The sequence below is a fragment of the Nanorana parkeri genome, unplaced genomic scaffold (genome assembly GCF_000935625.1).
Source record: "Nanorana parkeri isolate BGI_ZX_2015 unplaced genomic scaffold, ASM93562v1 scaffold78, whole genome shotgun sequence".
In the NCBI taxonomy this organism is placed as follows: domain Eukaryota; kingdom Metazoa; phylum Chordata; class Amphibia; order Anura; family Dicroglossidae; genus Nanorana; species Nanorana parkeri.
The window spans coordinates 1306988-1328958 of record NW_017306346.1 but is presented as its reverse complement, the minus strand read 5'-3'; the positions used below and the strand labels follow the sequence as shown (position 1 = coordinate 1328958).

Sequence of the window (21971 nt, the reverse complement as noted above, 5' to 3'; positions counted from 1 at the left end):
CTTTGTGGAACTATGTGGAACTTTGTTGTTGTTTGAATATGTTTTTCGAATGCTTCTTTGTTGTACAAGTATATTTTAGCTACAGTATACCTAAAGTGATTCTGTCTCCTGAAAACAAAATTTAGCTGCTAAGAACTATGATGTGTAGGCACCTAGAGGCATGTACACATATCTGCAGTAGCCTTTACTGACCTCTATGCATGGATGGCCAGCTGTTAGCTGCCAAAGCTCATGCACTACCTGGTAATGTCAGGGCTTGCCCGCTCTCCACGTGATGGGCCAGTAGAACTGTTTGAAAGCTAAATGGAGCTCTTTATACAGTGGATATTAAAAGTCTACACACACTTGTATACATACAAGGTTTTTGAGATTAAGAAAAAAATCAGATCAAGTTAAATCACTTCAGATTTTTTTCCACCTTTAATGTGACCGATAATCTGTACAATTCAATTAAAAACAAACCGAGATTGTTAAGTGGAGAAAATAAATAAAATAATGTGCCTGCTTGACTGCACACACCCTCTTATAAGTATTGAGGTGGTCTGGAGGAACCGTCTTTTGTCTCCCGAGCAGGCTTGAAAACCCGCCGAGAATCGTACGATTGTCTGCGGGTTAGTGACGTTCTCGAGAGACAAATGCCACACGGGCCGTTGTGCGTAAGCGCACATTGCCCGTGCGGCATTGCAGTCATCGGAAGCCTGCCCCTCAGTGGGGCAGGCTTGCGATGATCGCAAGTACGATCTGCCTGTCCAAGATGGGCAGATCGTACGTTTTTTTAATTACCTTACAACCATCGCAAGACAAAGGTCTTGCGATGGTTGCAAGGCGTATGGCCAGCTTAACTCAGTTGCCTCTTACAGCCAAAGCCATGGTCCGTAAACAACTTACAAACCATCAAAGGAATCTCATTCTTGGAAGGTATCCACGAGGGGAAGGGTTCAAAAATATATACCATGGAACATAGTGAAGATGGTCATGAACAAGTGAAGAAAATATGGCACAACAGTGACATTACCAAGAAGTGGACCTCCAAAATTGATGAAAAAAACAAGAAGAAAACTGGTCCGGGAGGCTGCCAAGAGGCCTACAGTAACATTAAAAGAGAACAAAAGCCAAACCTTTTTTTGGCTTTAGTTCCCTTTTAGGTCACAGGAGTACATCTACTAATGTTCTCCTGTGACCCAAACCCAGCAAATAGCGGGCTTCTGCCCACTATATGCTGACAGCGCAGAGCCATGCTGCAGCCGGGAAAGATCATGACAATATCGTCGGGATCCACTCAGCTGCCCGATTGACAGTTGGCTCTACCTCTCTAAAACCAAAACCAGCTGTTCCAGCCCCATCCCTTGTCTGTCCCTCCAGTGAGTGCTGAAGGAATATAGAGGGGAGGGGGGAATTCCTGCAGGGGGGAGGTGGCTGACAGTCACTGCTCTCTGCATGGAGAAGACTCTGAGCTGAGCAATCAGCGGTTTGTGATCACTCAGTTCTCCACATGTAGTGTCACGTGGCGGCTCAAACTATTGGGAAGAGTACATTTTACTCCTTCTACTTTAAGGGAGCCGCAGACATTTTTGGCAAGTACTTGCCAAATTACATGTGACAACAGTCTCCCATGTTCTTCATATGTCTGGGCTGTAGGGTGGGGTGGCGAGACGGAAGCCCTTTCTCACTAAGAAAAAAATCCAAGCCCATCTATATTTGGGAAAAACCTACATCAAGTCTGACAAAAGCGTGTGGAAAAATGTGTAATGGTCTGATGAGCCCAAGATTGAACTTTTTGGCCATAAGTATGTTTGGCGCAGAAGCAACACTGCACATCACCAAAAGGACGCCAGACCCACAGTGAAGCATGGTGGTGGCAGCATTATGATGTGGTGCTGTTTCATTTCAGCTGAAGCTAGGGCTTTAGTCAAGCTGGAACTTATGAACATTTACAAATATCAGTCAATTTTGGCACAAAACCTTGAGGCCTCAGCTAAAAAGCTGAAGAGGAATTTTACCTTTCAGCACGACAATGACCCAAAGCATACCTTCAAATCATCAAAGGAATTGCTTCACCAGAAGAAAGACAACGTTTTGGAATGGCCCAGCCAGATCCTGGACCTGTATCAGATTGAAAATGTGTGGGGTGACTTGAAGAGAGCTGTGCACAGGAGATGCCCTCACATTCTGACAGATGTGGAGTGCTTTTGCAAGGAAGAGTGGGTAAAGATTCCCAGGGCAAGATATGCCATGCTGATAGGCCAAAAAAATAATGGTGTCATAAAATCAAAATTTAAATAAACAAAGTATTAGTTTAAGGGTGTGCATATTTATGCAACCACATTATTGTAAGTTTTTTATTTGAATTTATTTTCCCCTTTAAAGCTTTCAGTTTGTTTGTAATTGAAATGTAAAGATTATAGGTGGAAATTCTGAAGTAATTTATCTTGTGGTTTTTTTACAGGGGTGTGCAAACATTTTATATCCACTGTATATACTTCATATTTATATCTGCTCTCAGCTTAATTTTTTTAAGTTACAGATTAATTTACACTGCTAAGTGTCAATATTATTTTTTCTTCTGTGCAGGAGATTCTTTAAAGCCTTCTCACTAGTTGGAGAAACTCAGGAAAGGGAAAGAGTTTTAATTCACTTCTCCAACCGATATTTTCTGTGCAACCCAAACAGCATGTGTTCTCCAGGTAAATCTATGCTTATGTTCTTCATAATCATATGTATTTCCATATGTATAATGATATTTGTGTTTGGAAACATATTCAAATGGCTGCACCTCAAGAGCTTTTACACATGCACTGCATCCAAAGGTTACTGAAATATCCCAAGGTTCACTGATGTATGTGCTGTCAGTTTACCTATGTCTGTTTAATTCGGAAAATTCAGGCCTATTTATGGTAGTAATGACTAGAAATCAATGTGCAGTTACTATTCAAATTTCACCTTTTATCAACATAGAGCAGTCAGAACAATGAAAGATTGACAATTTGTTTGTTTGGGTTACTGTATTATTCAAGTCATTCTTTGTTTTATTAAAAGAAATCTGTTCAATGATTTTTTTTTTTTTTTTAGATATTGCATTATATTATTAGTAGGGATGTCCCGATAACATTTTTTCAAGACCAAGTACAAGTACTTTCCATCAGGTACTTGCAGATACCAATTACCAATACTTTTTTTTTATAAGGACATGTGAAATTTTTTTTCTAAAACAATACAGACTAATACTATTAGGGCAGTTTCTTTATAATTATGAAGAACTGTAACTCATTCCATGATTATACAGAAATAGATAATGGCAACTGGCTATAGAGGACTAAAAATCTCAGCAATGGAGAATGGCAACCAGCAATCATGGATTGCTGAAATTTGTAGTCTTCTATAGCCGGTTGCCATTCTCTTTTGCTGTATAATCATTGATTTATACCAAAGATGCATTTGGGTCTCACCAGGGATGCATGCAGGCCTCACCAGGGATGCGTGCAAGTCTCACCAGGTCTGTGTGTGGGATTCTCCAGGGCTCTGTGGGCGGGTTCTAGACTATCCATGGCTCTGCATGCGTCTGCTTGGCTCTCTAGGGCTGAACAGGTGGGGTTTGGGCTCGTGCCAGGATCAAGGGCTGTGCTGGTGAGAGTGGGGCTGTCTTGTGCTGCACCGGTAAGGCAGAGGAGGGAATGTGCAGTCGGACAGGCACTAATAAAGACAGCTGCCTGAAGACCCCAGCACGCTCAGGACCCCCAGGCAGTTGAACTTCCTGAAAAATGTAAAGAGCCAGTATCACCCTTAAGTATCGAGGCATTTTCAAGAGTACAAGTACTGCTGAAAATGCTAGTATCGGTATTGGGACATCCCTAATTATAAGTGTGCCTAATTCATGAAGGGCAAAGTGCAGGATATTACAAACAATGAGTGCAGAAGGTATGACAGCGAGCAGTATACACAGGAAAGGAGTGCAGAAGATATGACAGCGAGCAGTATGTACAGCAAAGGAGTGCAGAGGATATGACAGCGAGCAGTATACACAGGAACGAAGTGCAGAAGGTATGACAGAGAGCAGTATGTACAGGAAAGAAAAGTACACGGTAGGACATCCGGCAGTATGTGTATATGGGAAACCAATGAGTGCTAGAGGTGGGATCTCATTGTAAGGCTTCCTGCACATGGACACATGAGGTTGTAGAATGTAAATTGTGGGTATATTTCCATGCCTGGGATACACAGCTGCGGCTTACAGCCACCCATTGTAGTAAAATGGATGTAGGTCTGTCCATTTACGCCACTGCTTGTGAAAAACCTGCTCTTGCATGAAGTCATACACCTATGGATGCACACTAGCTGTTCCCTTAGGCTTGTACACATACAGGGTTTACGCAAATAGTAGTGAAATTGTGTGTACAGCCACTAAAATTAATACACCAGCCGTTTATGTTCTATGGCTCATTCACCCATGTGCATGTGGCCTTAGAGCATGCTCTGTTCAGCTAGAATAGCTAAGACTGGAGGCAGAATTTCCCAGTGAAACATGACAAAGTGTAACTAATACATTATAGTATATGGGATAGGATAGAACAGTTGAAGTCAGATTGGTATTAATGGTATCAAAAGGTGTTAATGCTTTAAAAAAAAAAAAAAAACTTCCCTAAAACATTCAAGAAACGTTTCTATGTATAGTTTGCAATTATAGATAAACTGTGTTTTTGACTTTTAAATCTTAAAGCCAGCACACCAGTTTACAGCATTGATCTCCCACCCCAAAATGAATGTCACGTCTGTCTTCTTTCTGCACATCCTGTCCTGTAAGAACATTAATTATCGTACATATTGATGAGATATTGATATAATGATCAAGAGAAACACATTAAATGCTGTGTTTGTAGTTTCTGGTGTTACATGCTAAACATGGTGACAGAACTGTGTTGACATATATGTATGCAGGGCTATATCTATAGGTGAAATAGGCAAAAAAGACAGTTTTTTCTTGTATAGTCATTGGCTCCTCATTTTGTTCCTATCATAAGTATGAATACAGTGATCTCATATAATCTTATTTAAACACTATTACAGTATTCTAAGACAGGTTAGGCCATTAAACAAATAAAGGAAGATTTAGTCCATACAGACTCCTGTAATGGAAATCTGACCCTGCATTTATATGTACTGTATTATACAAATCTCCTCTTATGTCTATGACTTTTTCTGGGCTCAATTTTTGCCCATGACCTAGCAGGCCGTTCGGCCCTGGTAGGCAATATAATGTAAAATTAGATTTTATTTATCCTTGTGTCATAAAAAAAAGCAGTCACAGAGCTATCAGTCAGATTCAAACCTGCCCTATAAAATTATGGTAGAAAATGAATAGCTTGAAACCGGTTGCCATGGCAGCCCTAAAGGCAGTTCTTAACGGAGACATGGTAAATAAGGCCAAGAGTGCTTGTATTAATGACCTTGCCAGTAGTGAAATCAATGCAGAACAATGAAAGAAAAGAGATGGAAGATATTATAGGCATTTACATCCTTTAAAAGCATACATTATTAAGGCTAACTAAATAGTAGCACATTCTTATGTATGTACTAATCTGTGTTTTAGATGGAGTGCATTGCCTTACCTGCGCAATTATGCTTCTTAACACTGACCTACATGGACATGTAAGTATTTACATAATGAAAACATTCTGTGTTAATATGACTGTTCAAATCATAAGTCAAGAAATCGTCATACGCCAGAGTACTAATTGTTTAAATCATGTACAGATAAATGAATAGCTGTTTATAATTTCTTCAAGACTATGTAGAATGCAGTGTATACTGCTGGTACGTGCTTTCTAAAAAATTGGATAACACAAACATAAATGTACACAAAATTCAGCAGACATAAAAAAAAAAAAACATTGTGTCAAATTATGATGTGGCTGTGATAATACAATTGACAAAACATGAGGGCTTGTTTGTTTGTGTTTACTTTTTTACTATAAGGATACATTTACACAAATCATTTAGGCTATTTTCTTATACCATGGTTTTCTGTAGTCCCAGAGTATGCAGAAATTGTGTTAGTAGAGTGCTGGAGCATATCCTTGTAGTGAAGTAGATGTTGCAATTCCAAAGCAGTATATCAGCTCTCTATCACTTGGGGAGTCTTCAAGGTAGTAGTAGACTGAATGTAGAGTGCTACAGTACTAGTTAGAGGTCCAGGTCATTTTTATTGTGCAAGAGAAGAAGCCAACACATTTTGAGGGCTCAATCAGGGCCTAAAATGCCGGCAGTGATACAGACTGAAACTAGACAAGGAATATTATAGGAAGATGTATCCTAATGAATACTAGACTGACAGTTTGAGAGAGGACAAGATGATGCAAACCACAAATTCAGAAAGAACAGAGAATTGACCACTTCAGATCGAAAGGTGCATAATAAGCCCCTTACATTTTCCTACAATATTCCTTGTCCAGTTCTATTTTGTATCAGTGTTTGCATTTTAAGCCCCCATAAAGGGAGAGTTGTGAGCCCCCAAAACATGTTGCCTTCTTCTCTTAGGTCTTCTAATTAGTACTGTAGCATACTAATATAATGATTTACTAAGGACATATGAATAAGTGTGAGTGCCAAACAGTCACATTCAATTCATATCAAGTTTCACTTTCACTGTGGACCTCAGAGTTCAGTGAGATCAGTGAGTTTGGTCTTGCTTTGTAAGCCACCTGTGTTCAAGTAGCAAGTGTTGAGTTTGGACTGTGTAAGCTAGTGTATGGCTCATATGTGTAATACGTTGGTAATAAGTTCCTATGGACCTAAATAGGGATTTTAATTGTCATTTCAATGCCATGCCATATGCCCCCATCCCATTCCCTGCGCATACCCCCTGTCTTTATTTTCAGTGAATGCCCTCCTTTCTGTAGTATACTTACCTGGTTTAGCGCCATGACTCCTATTATTCCCTGCAGGTATCACTTTATAAATGCAGAATTACTTCAAGGGAATGCAAAATAAATATTTTAGTCTGGTGAAATAGAAATACTGAAATATTGCATATGAAATAGTTATATTTTTACACACAAGCAAAACATTGTCTATTGTTGAGTAGATAATTTATAACAACTGAAAACCTCAGTGTATGTCCAGTCATACAGTGACTATGTGTGCTCAACTGAATGCAGGCAGCACTCCATTTTGTCAGCTTGGCTCGGTACTATTAAATTTGGCAGCCTGTGCTACTGTGTTGCAGCATTTGTGCAATCCATGTTTGATGTAATATAATGAGCTAATAATAAAAAAGATAACCAAACAACTGACCTAGTATCTTAATTTTCTTTCTTCATTCTTTTGGATGTCTTTTTGGATATCTTTGTTATTCATAACTCTAGGTGGTAAGTTGATTACTTTTATATCTTGCGTGTGTTTTCCATACATAACACAGTGAATGTGCTAATTCATTTCATTTCACAACACATGACGCTGGACCTTCAAGGAAACTTGTAGTGAGAGAAGGACTGCCATTAATTACCTCCTTCTGAAAATGTTTGTGGTGGTTTACGTCTTTAATATTTTCTTGGTCAACAACCCAAGCATGTAGCCAATGAAATCAGAACTTCTGATCTGCATGCTTGTACTAGGATATTGAGTCCGTAACATAAAGCATTGAGTTCATTGGATCACTGAGACTGCTAACATTTTCAGAAGGAGAGGTCAGCCCTACAGGTTTCCTTTCAAAGAACATTTCAGTTTTTATAAACACATGTAATAAAGCACAGTAAATTCACTTCATAATCCTGATAAAATGGTAGCCATATGCCTCCTTAGATAATGGGTTTTTGCTGCCACATATAGTGTGCTGCATGAAAGGGAAACTATATCTGCACCTGGAACTGATTACCATTTCTCTCATCTGACATTCTATCATCTGGGGCAGTCTTTTTATTTGCATCACATTTTGTATAATATGTAATAATTTGTAAGCATTCATTATAGTGAATGTATATTATATTTAGAGAATGAACTGAAATTTAATATTTGGCTTATAGCGTAAGTTCCTTACAATTTTTTTACGTAAAGTGCATCATAATGCAAGGTCTGTTTACTAGATCAGGGCCCACACTTTTATTATTTGCTAGTTTTATAAGAGCAAAAATGTACCTATAAGGAAAAAAGTTCTAACTTGTACTTGTAAAGTTGGTACTTATACCACCATTTTCCACCCATGGCGAATAAGGGAAGGTGATGTGTATATTTTTTTGGTGAGATCCTAAACCCCATGAGAAGACCCTCTCCCACTGGACTTGAGTGTCTATCTCGCAACTTTGTTGGTACTTATCGTTCCCAAGGCATCTTGCCACAAAGATAGTGATGTTACGTTCTGTGATGTGAAAGACGAGAGTTAGGTAAGTATTTATTCTAACTTTTTTTCCTTACATTTTTGCCCTTATAAACCTTAGTGATTTTTACAGGAAGGGGGTGGCCCTGACCTAATATGTGGCTTTTGAATTTTTTGTTGTTGTTGCAAGAACCACTTTAAGAGTCAGAGAACATGCAGAGTAATCATCGCAAAATCAAATTTTCTCACTTTACTATGAGCAGTTTCAATATTTGCAGTGAGAGTGGCAGGGCAGGTCTTTAAACAGGCTATTATATACAGTGGGGGGAATTTATCAAAACTGGAACAAGCAGAATCTGGAGCAGTTGCCCATGGCAACCAATCAGCATCTCTCTTCAGTTTGCTCAGGTAAGATATGAAAATGAGACAGAGAATGTGATTGGTTGCAGTGTAAATCTGCTCCAGATTTTGTATGCTCCAGTCTTGATAAATTCCCCTCAGTATGTGTTGGAATAATAACACACGGCTCTGAAGAAGGAATTTCACACTTTTAGGTAAAACCATAATTGTAATATTTAAAGGGTAAAGCCAAACCTTTTTTTGTCAGATAAAGTAGGGATAAAACCCCCATCAGGTTTTTTATTTATTTATTATTCTGCTGCCTGTGTCGTGCTGTGGAGACAACTTGAAATGATTGAAAATCTCTCCAAAGTAAGCAGAATTCCAATCTTAACCTGCCTAAGGAACAGATGTCACCATTGAAGAATTTTTACCACCTCTTGCTGTGGTGTCAAGTCATAATTTTTGGATTTCCCCTGACTTTTTGTCTCAGTGGCAGCGGTCACCAGAGTAAATAGGGGGTGTCTCTCCTTAGCCAGGACAAGCAAAACAGATGACAAACGCACTGATCAATTCGTCACCAGCTTTACAGCAAGGTGCACACGGAATGGGCTTTAAACAGTAGCCAGGACACAGAGCACAATACAAATTTGATAAAGATCTAACCCTTCAAAGGTCTGTTAAAAAGTGTTTGCTTATACATACACCCTGAGTTTACTGGAACCGTTTTATAGCTTGAAATATACAGTACACATAGACTCCAGAATTGGCTGCAGTGCACTTCCATCCTGCTCCTTTGATTCGAGGTCAATCATTTACATGCGTACGCATTTAAATGCATGTACGCAAGTTTAATAGGATGGAACAGAAGTAGAATTTTACACGTCTAAATGCTGTATGGACGTTTACTGGTCAATACTCATGTAAACACAAGCATGTTGCAGACCAAGTCATATGTTTTTTTATATAGGAAATATCTTTCAGCACTTCTGCATAAATGATCAGAATGTAATTACTGCCATGTGCATTAGCCCTAAAAGCAATATACATGAAGAGATTGACCTGTGCTTATGCAGTGTAAGGATCTGTATTACACAGGTTTTAACTAGGTTATATATACATAATATATATATATATATTGCAAAGATATTCGCAAGCTTCATTGTAAAACCTCAATGGTACCGATCTGTGACACCTTTGTTGTACTGAAATCTTCCTTTCTGAGTGCTAAGTGGGAGGGTCTGTCTGTTAATCACACAACTGAAGCAGTGAGGTGTCCATTCATTGTGCTTTCTGAGAGATAATAGCCCTGAAAATCTGTAGCTAGTTAAATCTCTGTGGTAACCAAATATATGTATACATGTGTGAAGTGAGGTGAGTGAAGTGAAGTTAGCACCAATGAATATCTAAATCAGATCATGATAATTTGTTCCATGTAGGTATCTACAAATGGTTCTCGGTTTTCTTTTTAGTTCTTCAACATTTTTGGAGGGTTTTTCTAGGCTGCTCTCCCATCCACCCCTATGCCTGCCCACCGCGGGGAGCTGGGGAGGAGGTCGACGAACTTCCGTTCATCGATCCCCTCCCCGTTCTATGGTACCGGGAGCTATGCAGATTGCATCACTTCCGGTCCCTGGGCTGCCAGTTCTGGGCTCCTGGAGCCCAGCTATAAGCTATTGAAGTGCGATCTGCACTTCAATAGCTTATTTCCAGTGTAAAGGTGACACTGGGGGTCTTTTGGACCCCCAGCATCACCTTAAAGAGTACCTGTCACCACCATCTGCTATCACATGGGGGGGCTTGTAAGCCCCCCCATGTGATAGCAGTCAAAGTAAAGTAAAAAAAAAAAGAAAAAGTTTTTTAAATTAAATTTAAATGAAATAAATCTAATAATAATACAAAAAATGTAAAAGTCCCCAGCCCCCGCGAGCACACGCGTCGCCACGTAAACACGCGTCGGGTGCGCCTACGTATGAAAACGACGAACGCGCTACACATGTTGGGTATCGCCGCGCACGCCGGAGTGAGAGCAATAATTCTAGGGCCAGTATTTTGGGGTATCTCTAAATTGATGACCTGTGGGGGCTTTTAAAGCGTCTTCTATGGACTTTTTGGGGTACTGGGGTTTTTCGCCGTTTTACGGATGCACGCAATTTGTAACCTGTGCATGTTGGGTTATCGCTTTACTCGTTGTAACCTCATCTTTTATATTTCATTTAAAAAATGGGTATTTTGTTGTGTTTTGGGGCATTTAATTAAATTTTTCACTAAATATTGGGGTTTAATAAGGAGTTGCGCTAATATTGCGCAACATAAAAATTTGCAACTACCACCATTTTATTCTATATGGTCTGGGCATTCAGAAAATATATAATGTTGGGGGGTTTTAAGTAATTTTCAGGCCTAAAATGTGGAATATAACATGGGTACAAAAATGAAAAAAAGGCCTCAGTCATGAAGGGGTTAAGAAAAAAAAAAAGAACAGATTTCTCCATCAATGTTTACGAGCATTGATTGAGGAATCCCCTGCTGTTTCCATTGTATTCTGAGAGCAGCTGCCAGCCACCGTCGGAACACCCGAACGGAGATACCCACTCTGTTTCCTGACCTGCTCCTTTGATCAGCTAATCAAGGAATGCCAGAAGAAAGGGTGCCAACAGAGCCAGCCAAAATCTGCGTATATAGCCAACTTAAGCCATGTATGCTCTGCTAAGTTTAGACTTGGCGCAATGCTGTCCAATCAACTCCAAACCCAAGTGAAGATGAAAGTGCTGGTAACGAGAGGGACCATGGCCAAGTCATCGCTGGAGAAGTGCATATAGACAGTAAGCGTGCCATAATGTGCAAATAAAGCTCAACATACTTGCACATTGTAGCAATCTGCAGGGGGCCATCATTTCCTAGGTGGTTAATATGGGGTTAAATAGAAAGACATTTAATTGAACATTTTGTAAAGTTTCTTTAACTGGTGTTTTGCGCCGATCAAAGGTCACACCTTTACACGAAACTTAGACTCCCGTACTGTCAGTAGACAGTGAACCACACACACAAGTACTTTATTAACATTACAAAAAAAAAATATAATTTGTTAAATGTTCAAGAGCAGCTGTTGTTAAAGTGTTTAAAGACTGGACTGTCAGCCGAACATCTGGATCTGAACGTGCGGATTGTGACCGTCAGCGACTAGTCAATGTTAAGGCAGCACGGAGAGTGGCAAGACTGGTACAAGACAGCAGAAGGGCAACAGTGCAGTGTCAGATTCCTCGCATCACCTTTCAACATCTCGTGGAGTCACGAGGCGGCCCAACGAAGTACTGATGGGGTGGTCATAATAATCTGGCCACTTCGTGTATATGGCAATGCATATTGCCATAATTTTGATCTCTACCACATCTGCCCATGTTGGAAAACACAGCAACATTTACAACCATGTGTCTGGTTTGAATGAATCCTTAATCTGTCGATAGTGACTCCTTAAATTCAAATGTGTTTTGCACTCAGATGGTAGTTTCTCCATGCCGGTGTCCAAGTATATTTGATTTATAATAATAATAACTTGTAAATCTGGTTTGCTATAGACCTGCTGTATCCTTTAGCCAAATAATATAATACAATCAATTTTTAGACACTCCCTGGCCGCTGCAGCGACATCTAGTGGCCGGGGAGTGTTTACAGCAGGACTTTTCTATTCACACTTGTTGCTGTCCTCCTGCCTCCCATACAGTGCGGGCTCTGCAGGAGGTGGGCATCTTAGCAGTGCTGGGTCTGAGAAGGCTGCATGGAGACAGAGCAGGCAAGCAGGTAGCAGGGGCTGGGGAGGGCTTGCATTCTTTTGAGTGTGCTTCTATTTTTATTTCTAAGTCCAGTGTGTTTTTTCTAAGTCCTGAATCCAGTGCCTTACTAAGTCTTGAATCCTGTACATTACGAAGTCCAGAATCCAGTGCATTACTAAGTCCTGAGTCCAGTGCATTACTAAGCCCTGAGATCAGTGTGTTACTAAGTCCAGAGTACAGTTACTAAGTCCAGAGTCTAGTGTGTTACTAAGTCCTGAATCCAGTGCATTACTAAGTCATGAATCCTATGCGTTACTAAGTCCCGAGTCCAGTACCTTACTAAGTCCTGAATCCCTTACATTACTAAGTCCTGAATCCAGTGCATTACTAAGTCCTGAATCCAGTGCATTACTGAGTCCAGTGCCTTACTAAGTCCCGAGTCCAGTGCATTACTAAGTCATGAATCCTATGCATTACTAAGTCCCGAGTCCAGTACATTAATAAGTCCTGAATCCTGTACATTACTATATCCTGAATCCAGTCCGTTATTAAGTCCAGTGCTCTGTTGGGGGTCACTACAACTTGGCAAATGTTACCAAGGGGTCCCGTCCCTAGAAAGGTTCAGAACCACTGCACTAAATGATCTATCAAACCTAAAGCTTAAAAATCTGGTCAAGGTCTAGGGAAGACTTGGCACGTGCCCAGCAACAGCACTGCATCAGAGGCTTCTAAGAAAGGTGTTTATGTGACAGTTTACTTTAAAAAGGTGATTCCAGGAAACAACTAAAATCAAACCATGAGCTGCCAATGCACACAAGGCAATGCTGTAACTATGCTAAATCAGACCATTCAGTTTAACTTAATTCAACTTTTATGTATAATCTACAAAAGCCAGAAAGCTTATATGGAATATAGGCCTATGCTCTGTAACTTCCTTGCTCTCTCTGTTTAATATATAGCCTTTCACAATCTACTCTTCCATGGCAGGTTTGAAAGTGATTGATGGCTTTGATGAACTTAGTTCTAACACTTGGATACTTTCTGTCTGTGAGACCTAGCAATGGATGTTGTAAAGACCAGGGTCAACAGAGAACCTTTAGGCCCATTTACATCTTTGCAGTGTTTTTAACTTCCTTTGCTTTAAGGCAGCCGATTCATTTCAGTGGGCTGCCTAATGCACCCAAATAGGTGCATGCACCATTTTTGACAATGCAGTGACAGTAGATTATGGTGCTCGGCAAAGCATGTGCATTGTAGCGGGTGTGGGAGTATTTAGCACTTCACTGCGGCATACCAATGCACATAAAACTTGTTGCATGTTGCTGCCATGCAAAAGTGTTATTTGGCCATTAAACATAGGAAACTTGCATGCCTATATTTTTGTGCAATTCATGTCAGCGCACCGCAGCATGTCCTAGCGTTCTGTGTTGCATGAAGTTTAAGGCCTTGTTCACACCAAGCGCGGAGCAGGTGCAGAGCAGAGCAGGTGCAGACCAGATCAAAACTGCGTCCAATATATTCCAATGGTATTTTTAGCTCCAGTTCACATCGCAGCGCGCAGTTCCAGAGCAGGTAAAAAAAACTGCAGCAGGCCCTATTTTACTTGCTCTGGATCTGCAAACGCATCAAAAATGCATGCAAATGCCTGGAACGCACTGAAAGCCCATGTTAAACTAAAAATATATATATTTTTTTTACCAAAAACGGCCCGGAATGCATCAAAAACGCATCACAAACGCGTCAAAAACGCATCTAAAAGACTAGCGTGCGTGTGCAGAAACCTGACTGGATCTGCTCTGCATTTGGTGTGAACAAGGCCTAAGGAAGTGTGTTTTTTTCAATTAAACAAAGTATAATGCTTTGTAGCAACGTGTCAGGCTATGTCTGGCACCCCAATTTGGGGATTTCGCCTGACTTCCTTTCTGTTTGTTAGGTTTTAGAACAAAAACAGCGAAAATCTCCCCATTTCCTGTCTATTGTATGTGGACAGAGCAGAATTGGAGGCTAAATCTGCAGAGAGAACATAGGGAGCAATACAAACCTATTTTACAGTGGAAAGGTGTACAGTTTTTTTTAATTATTATCTGTCGATATTTCCCATCACTCCCTGCCTTGTAGCAGAGACACATCAGGAAGTGAGCTTCTCTTTTGAAAAATGTTACCCCTTTCCTGTTTTGGTGACATCTGTAACATTTTGCATCACCCATCTCTTTCTTTTCCAGTGGCAATGGTCTTCAGGTTGAATCTCCATAGTGGTGGCACAGGCAGCATTTAAACCTGGCAGGGGTTCTAAAACTAAATGTTTTGCTTTAGATTCACTTTAAAGGCTAATTTTACCTTTGTGACCATGTTTCATCTTACACCTATATTAAGGTTGTAAGATGAAACATGGTCACATTCTCCAGCAGCCCCTCTCCTCAAACTCGCCCCTCCCCACCAGCACCACTTACCTGGGGTGCTTCCACTTACACCGCCGCTTCATCCCTTCACAGATCCATTCATACTATCAGTAAATGTAAGAATACACGCTTCTTCTGCCACCAGAGCAGGTGGACTTGTAAAACTTAATGGAGCACAAGTGCAGTGACGTTATCACACTTGTAGTCTATGGATTACTTTCTTCAGTCCCATAATTGAAGCTTTGTATTGCTATACGTGCTGGGGGAATAGTTTGCAGGAGCCTGTGCATTGCACACATGATCCACTGGTCACAGTTGTAATGCTTTGCAGGTGGTTTCAATGCAAACGATTAATAAATGCAAATGTTTTCTTTTATCAATGTGTGTGTGTTTATGATTTTATGCAGAAGGTGTAATATGACTATTAAAGGAGAACTATGAGGTGAGTAATTTTCACTCACCTCATAGTTCTAGCCGACCTGTGACAATGAGACTGTCACACGTTGGCTCAGTAGATTGGGAAGTGAGCGAACACATACTGTCGCTCGCTCACTTCTCGATCTATCCGTGCAGAGAGCCGTGACTGTCCCTCATGCAACACAGAGCCAGTTGTTACTCACGCAGCTGGGTGGATCCAGACAGAATTGTCGGGATCCGTTTTGACTGCGGCGTCTTTGGGTGACGGGAGGATGCTAGTTTGTGTCCTCCCGTTACCCTTAGGAGAACTATGGGGAAAAGCCATGACCCCATAGTTCTCCAAGTCAGCACATGTGAAATTTCAATTGTCAACACTGTATTCTTATACTGCATGTACAATATATTTATGTTTAAAGGTTTTTTTTTTTCCCCTTCCCCCTGTTGTACAGTATAATTATACATTTAAGTTGCTGTATATTCCCTAAGGAAAAACCTGTCAGCATTTTTTCCCAGTTAAATTAATGGCATTAGAAGGCTTACCGTGCCCCACGCATGTTGAGAGTTTCTGACTCCGTTAACTGCGAGAACATGTTGTCTTGCTCCTGCTTACATCTGAAGGCAAACTCTGATATATTTTCTACCTCTCTACCAGCATTGCACAAAAGCAGCTAGCTGTGTATTTGATGGTGTGACGCCTTAGACATGTAACGATCCTTGTAAAATCTTATTTTCCTACAGATTAGATGGGCACTCTGCAGCATCATTATTATTATGCCATCTTGTTTGTTAGTAACATGAGCAAATAGCTGCTTGGAACATGCTCATTATGTTCAGATGATTGTGGAAAGGTGTAAGATGATTAAGGCAGTAACCTGCTGTCAGTAAAAGGAGGAGAGCACAATGATTGCTGATGGTGTTTATTTATTCCTAAGGTGCCCATACACTGCACGATTCTCGTATGAGAATCACGGGAAATCCCGCGATCGTACGATAATCGTGCAGTGTATGGAAGGCGTGCGACCGTTTCTAATGTACGGTCGCACAACTTTTGTATTTCGAGCATGTTGGAAAACCAGCCGAGAATTGTACGATTTTCGTCTGGTTTTTAGCATGATCGAGAGATAACTGCCGAACGTGCCGGTGTGCGCATGCGTACACTGCCCATTCAGCATTGTGGTCATCGGAAGCCCGCCCCTCAGGGGGGCGGGCTTGCGATGATCGCAAGTACGATCTGCCTGTCCAAGATGGGCAGATCGTACGTTTTTTTTATTACAAGACAAACGACTTTTGTCTTGCGAGGGTTGTTAACGGACTGCATCACAACTGCATATGGTATGCACTGGCCCTTAATGTTTGAAAAGGCTTTGTCATCACACTAGTTATTTTTTAGCTAGAGCTCCCAGCAAGGATTCTAATGAACATTTTTGTATTCCATAGATAAAACTGGCAAGAGAGACATATTAAATACCCATAGCCAACAAAGCATATTAACAATCAATGTCAACACTTGTAATAAATCCGCAGGGAGGTTTGCTCTTCGATGAGAAGGGAAATATCTAAACACAGTACTTGTGTTTGACTTCTGACGCTTAATCCTGTACATAGATTTAATTTCTAAAATAGGGAAATGTCAATCAGCATCTTACTTTTATTGTTTTGCTTCACTTTGGACATTTGACCACTGGAGGGCAGCAACGTACTGTACCAGTAGTCAGGCTAATGTAACAAATGGAATTAAAACAAGATACTGCTATTTTTTGAAGAGGTTGAATATTTTAACAGAAGCAGTTATCGTTTGTTAATGCACTGTTGAAGCATAAACGTATTTCGTAAAATGTTGCAGAGGTCTTCGTACATTTTGCATGTGTCATGTTTTATTTTTAGGAGAAGCTAGCATATTCAAGTGGAGATTTATCAATTCTGCTGCACAGCAAGGCAGTACTAAACAGGCGCAGGAAGACAGATGGAGACAAGTTTACTAAAAAGACTGCAGCTTTTTTCATAACTCTCCCTCTGCTGCTCTAAAGTAGCACTGCGACAGAATAAAACCTGCCACTGATCTTTTCCTAATTGTCTGTGTGTTTGGTATAAAAATCTGCCTCATTTTCAGTGTTATATCAGTTTCAGAGTTTTAGACCTTTGGAGAACTGTCTCAGTTGGCTGTCTAAGGTTGCAGGGCTGGCACTGCAATGCACAAAAAACTGGTGCATGTACTTTGCTAAATGAAAGGCATCCTGGTTTGCATTACATGTGTATCTAATTTTCAATGCTTTTTTTTTTTAATTTAGATCAGTGTTTATTTTAAAAAAAGTGAATTGCTGTAGAATAAAGTATACTATCATTTTTCCTGATTTAAATGGCACTTTAAATGGCACAATATGCACTGCAAAGTTATTCACAAATTAAGTAAAGGTCCTTTTTTGATTTTGCACTTTTTTCTGCTGGAAAAAAAAAAGGAACAAAACAAATAAAAACAAAACAGTTTAAATATTAATGGTTAAAAATAGAAATAAACAAAAATGAATCATCAGGAAAATAGTAGTTAGGGGAGAAGGGGAAGGAGGAGTTAGGGTTAATTAGGGTAAACTAATGGTTAATAAGTGGTTTAATAGGAACACATTTGAAAATAAAACTACATTGCTTACGGTGTGCTTGATCTGCAGATGAAAAAGAGGGTAAATACAATGTAAAATTTTCTCTCTCAATTTCATGTATAAACCTTGTTAATAAACACTGAGGGGAATTTATCAAAACGGGAGCAGACAGAATCTGGAGCAGCTGTGCATGCCAACCAATCAGCTTCTTTCTTTAAAGTAGTATTAAGCTCTCAAACATGTTTTTCAGTAATGAATCCAGATCAATCAAATATAACAAACACTTACATTCATCATGTTTCTGAAACATCTGCTTCCAAGTCTCCCAGCTCAGCTTCCCTGAACTTCCTGTCCAGTACTAGATCACAAAGGACAGTGCAGACTCCATAAACTGTTCATCTACTAGCTTGGAGGAGAGGGAGCCAGGGGGGAGGAAAGTAGCTTGATTTGCTGTGTCTGTGTGGGGAGACACAGCTTACTAGCACACACAAGGGTGACTGCATTGCACTCTGCTTGAGAAAGGAGTCACTCTAAAACAGGAAGTCAGGGGACTGATTCTGCAGGAAACTAAAACATTTAAACATCAAGGAGCAGCATTTGTTGTAAGTGATTTCATTAGCATTTGAAATAGCTTAATATCCTTTTGCCTTTAATATCACTTAAATTTTTAAAGCTTAACTGCACAAACTGAAGAGAGAAGCAGATTTGCACATCAACCCCATGCTGTCATTTTGACAGCTGCCAATTGCAGCAAGTGTGTGAGGAGGCACAGTGGGAGCAGAAGGAAGGGGATACTACACATGACCTGTGTACTATGATTAAAATTATTTGGGTGTGTGCAGCACATGTACAACTGGTTAAAGTGACACTAAACTCAAAAGTTAGTGTCAGAAGTTAAATCTTAAAAATGCATTCAAGTACCTTAACCACTACCAAAAATGTACCCCATTTTTTTGTGTATCACTCGGCTGTAGATCCTCAGATCATCTCTGAATTCATGCTGACACTGTCCTTCCTTCTGGAGGGTGGCTACTTTGCGTGTGATGTAAAGTAGCCACTGCTCCAAGCTCGCTCCGGCGATAGTCTACAATCTCACATTTACTTTATTAATTCGTATTGAAATTGTAGTCCATCTCAGGAGCGAGCTTGGAGCGGTGCCTAGTTTAGAACACACACAGGTACCATGGGGAACAAAAGTAGCCACCCCCTAGAAGGAAGGACAGTGTCGGCACTAATTCAGAGATGATTTGAGGATCTACAGGCGAGTGATACACAAAGATACATTTTTGTTAATAGTTAAGGTACTTTATGCATTTTTAAGGTTTAACTCCCAGAGTTTAGTGTTACTAATTACAAAACCTCAAAACCAAAGCACAGTACGCCCCCCACATCTTTTTCTTTCATGTTACTGTAGAATATACATGGTAAATGCAATGATCCATTTTTACCTGCAAAAAGGGCTGAAGAAATTTTTTTACATTCTGAAAAAACTCTGCAGGCAACAAACAACATGTACTCCAAATTGGTACAGGTGATTGGTAAAGTGTATATGGTGTAATGTAAAAGGTAAATTAATACCTACTAAAATAACGTAAAAGTTTAACTAGTAAATTAAAACTAATTTGCATATCTCAAATGACTTTTACTTTACCAAAAGTTGCCAGTGTGTGCATGCTTAAGAATAATGTGAAGCTGATTTATTAAACGTTTCTGCTATACGTTTCTGCTACTCCTTCCATTGGTCTTTTCATTTTTACCATATACTATTATTATAGAGGATTATACTGATGTGCTGCCATGGATGTTTGTGCCGTCTGTGCATGATCTGTAATGTTACTGCACAACATAATACTGCACAGAATTTCATGTAAAACTATCTGTCAGCATACCCATCGTCACCTGTTAATGGGATTATGCCACTTTAACAAATGGAGGTGTCAGACTGAAGAATGTTTAATGCACACACAATTTACTTTGATTTAGATCTTGGGCTGACGGTTAGTACTGCTGGGCTTTCACAGTCTGTTTTCATTTTCTGTACTGACCTTTTATGCCATCTCTCTGGGTGGATTTTCTGTAACATTCCTGCTCATAATGTACGAACCAACATCATTGATCACAGCTGTGTTTCTTGCATAGCATTTGTAGCTCACTGATGGCTTTGACTTGGGATTGCTGTGATGTCTGCTAAGTGCAGACATCACAAGATGCCATACCACATATTGCTATAACCTTGGTTAGCCTAAATTGCCTCATTTGCACCCCAGTCTGATATTGGTTCAGTTTTTTTTTCTCCTTGGGTCTGCTTTTTCCTGACTTGCTAAACAAAGTGTCCTTTTTTCGCACTGAGGCATTCTCATTGGACCAGGATATCACATTTGATTGAGTTGAGACATGAAGTCAGAAAAATCAGGCCCCAGTAACAATGTAAAACTAAATCAGAAATTGTTACAAAAGGGTTAAAAGCATCTTTTATGCCCCTGTCATTCCTAAACCTCAAATGCCTGTGCATCTATTTGAATTTAGCTACGAGAAAATAGTTAGGCAAATCACACTATGTAAAACTTCTATCTATACTAACTTCTACAACATATTCTATGCCCCATTGGGGCGGCACAATTGGGTTCTGCAATTGGGCTGTTGATTAGTGCAAGGTGGAGAGAAGGGGTGAGCTCGGGCTGAACCCGGAAGAAAACTGGCCCAATTTGCTACGGCCGGGGCATTTCCCACCCTGCAGAAGTACGTAAACAAAGGGGTGGGATGCTGGTGACATCATTGACCTTATATGGCCACATGGCCTTACTGGAGAGTATCCGAGATTGTCCTCAGACACAAAGACAGTTACTTGCAGACACCACAATATGCCTGCACTTTACCAGTAACATTACTTTGTATATACAATACATGTCACAAGATGCCTACTAATATTGTCAGTAATAACTAGAGAAATCTCCTCTGTGTGCTTCTCGGAAACTAGTTTCACTATGCTACAAAGAGTCTGACCAGTGCCAGAGTAGTTGCAGCAACAGTTTTGTTCCTCAACAAAGCAGAATGAAACCATTCAAATTAAAAGTTTAATGTTATATGTAACACTTGCAGTGTTTAATGTGTTCTAACCTCTGTCACTTTTACTGGACAACTTGATCTGAAAGGAACTCAATTACTCAATACTTACATTACTTGTAATGGCTTCCTGTAATACAGACTGGTCACTGCTGCTCTCTCTCTCATTGCGTAGGGGGACTGGTCTTTACTGGGTGGGCTTGTTGAGTCTCTCCCACAGCTCTCCTGTCTGCACAGGTTATGTACAGCACACTGATGTTGTCACTGCTACTTTTAAAAGGGAAAAACTAGATTTGCAAAGGCTTTTAGTGCACACAAAGTGGATTTATATACTTTGTAACTATTGATAAGTATATTTAAATGAATGATTTGGTGCCTTGAGTTCAGCTTTAATAATAATAGTTTCAGGCGTACTATGGTCTCTGCATGTAGGCAGGATGTTTTTTTTAAAGTTAAAAATGTCTGACATATTTATTTAGGATTTGTTTTATTTTTATGTTATCCCTTTATAATCAACCTAAGTGATATTAGAACAGACTGCTTGTAGTTTCAGTAAAACATGGCCACTTAAAGGTAAAACCTCCAATGTCATACTGTTTTTTTCCCCATTCAAAGTATGTCATTCAATATACTAAGTCACAGCACACAAGAATTGAGAAAGGTATACCTTTGACCTCTGCACGAATATATATTATTTTACTGATTCCCTCCATTCAGTATTCATTGAACACCTTCTCTTTCTATGTTTTAAGAGACTCTTCTCCTTTAATTATTAATGGCAACACTACTGACTGTATAAGCACTTGACCTTGTGTCATACACTTTTAATGATTAAACTTGTACTTGTGTGTCCTGTTTCCAATGCATGCCAGTTTTATTACATTAAAAGCTTTTTTAGTAGACTAAATATTTCCATTTGATTATATCACTGTGTGTCTTTGGAAAGTACAGTTTTGCATTGAAATCATTTGTGCAACTTTCTGTGAAATAATCACATTTGTAGTATAAGATGTGTGTTCATCTCACTGGTACTGAACGGAGCAGGCTTCTTGGAATTGTAGATTGTCTTTTTTTTAAGCAT

At 39.8% G+C, this 21971-nt stretch overlaps 1 protein-coding gene across 1 annotated transcript in view; it reads left to right on the top strand.

Annotated features, from left to right (window-relative positions):
* The window catches only part of PSD3 (pleckstrin and Sec7 domain containing 3), a 405283-nt gene that overhangs the window by 207963 nt on the left and 175349 nt on the right, over positions 1–21971 (top strand). Inside the window, exons 7-8 of the mRNA XM_018576857.1 lie at positions 2572–2684; positions 5585–5643. Coding sequence (XP_018432359.1) covers positions 2572–2684; positions 5585–5643 — 172 coding nt within the window. The remainder of the gene's footprint in view (positions 1–2571; positions 2685–5584; positions 5644–21971) is intronic.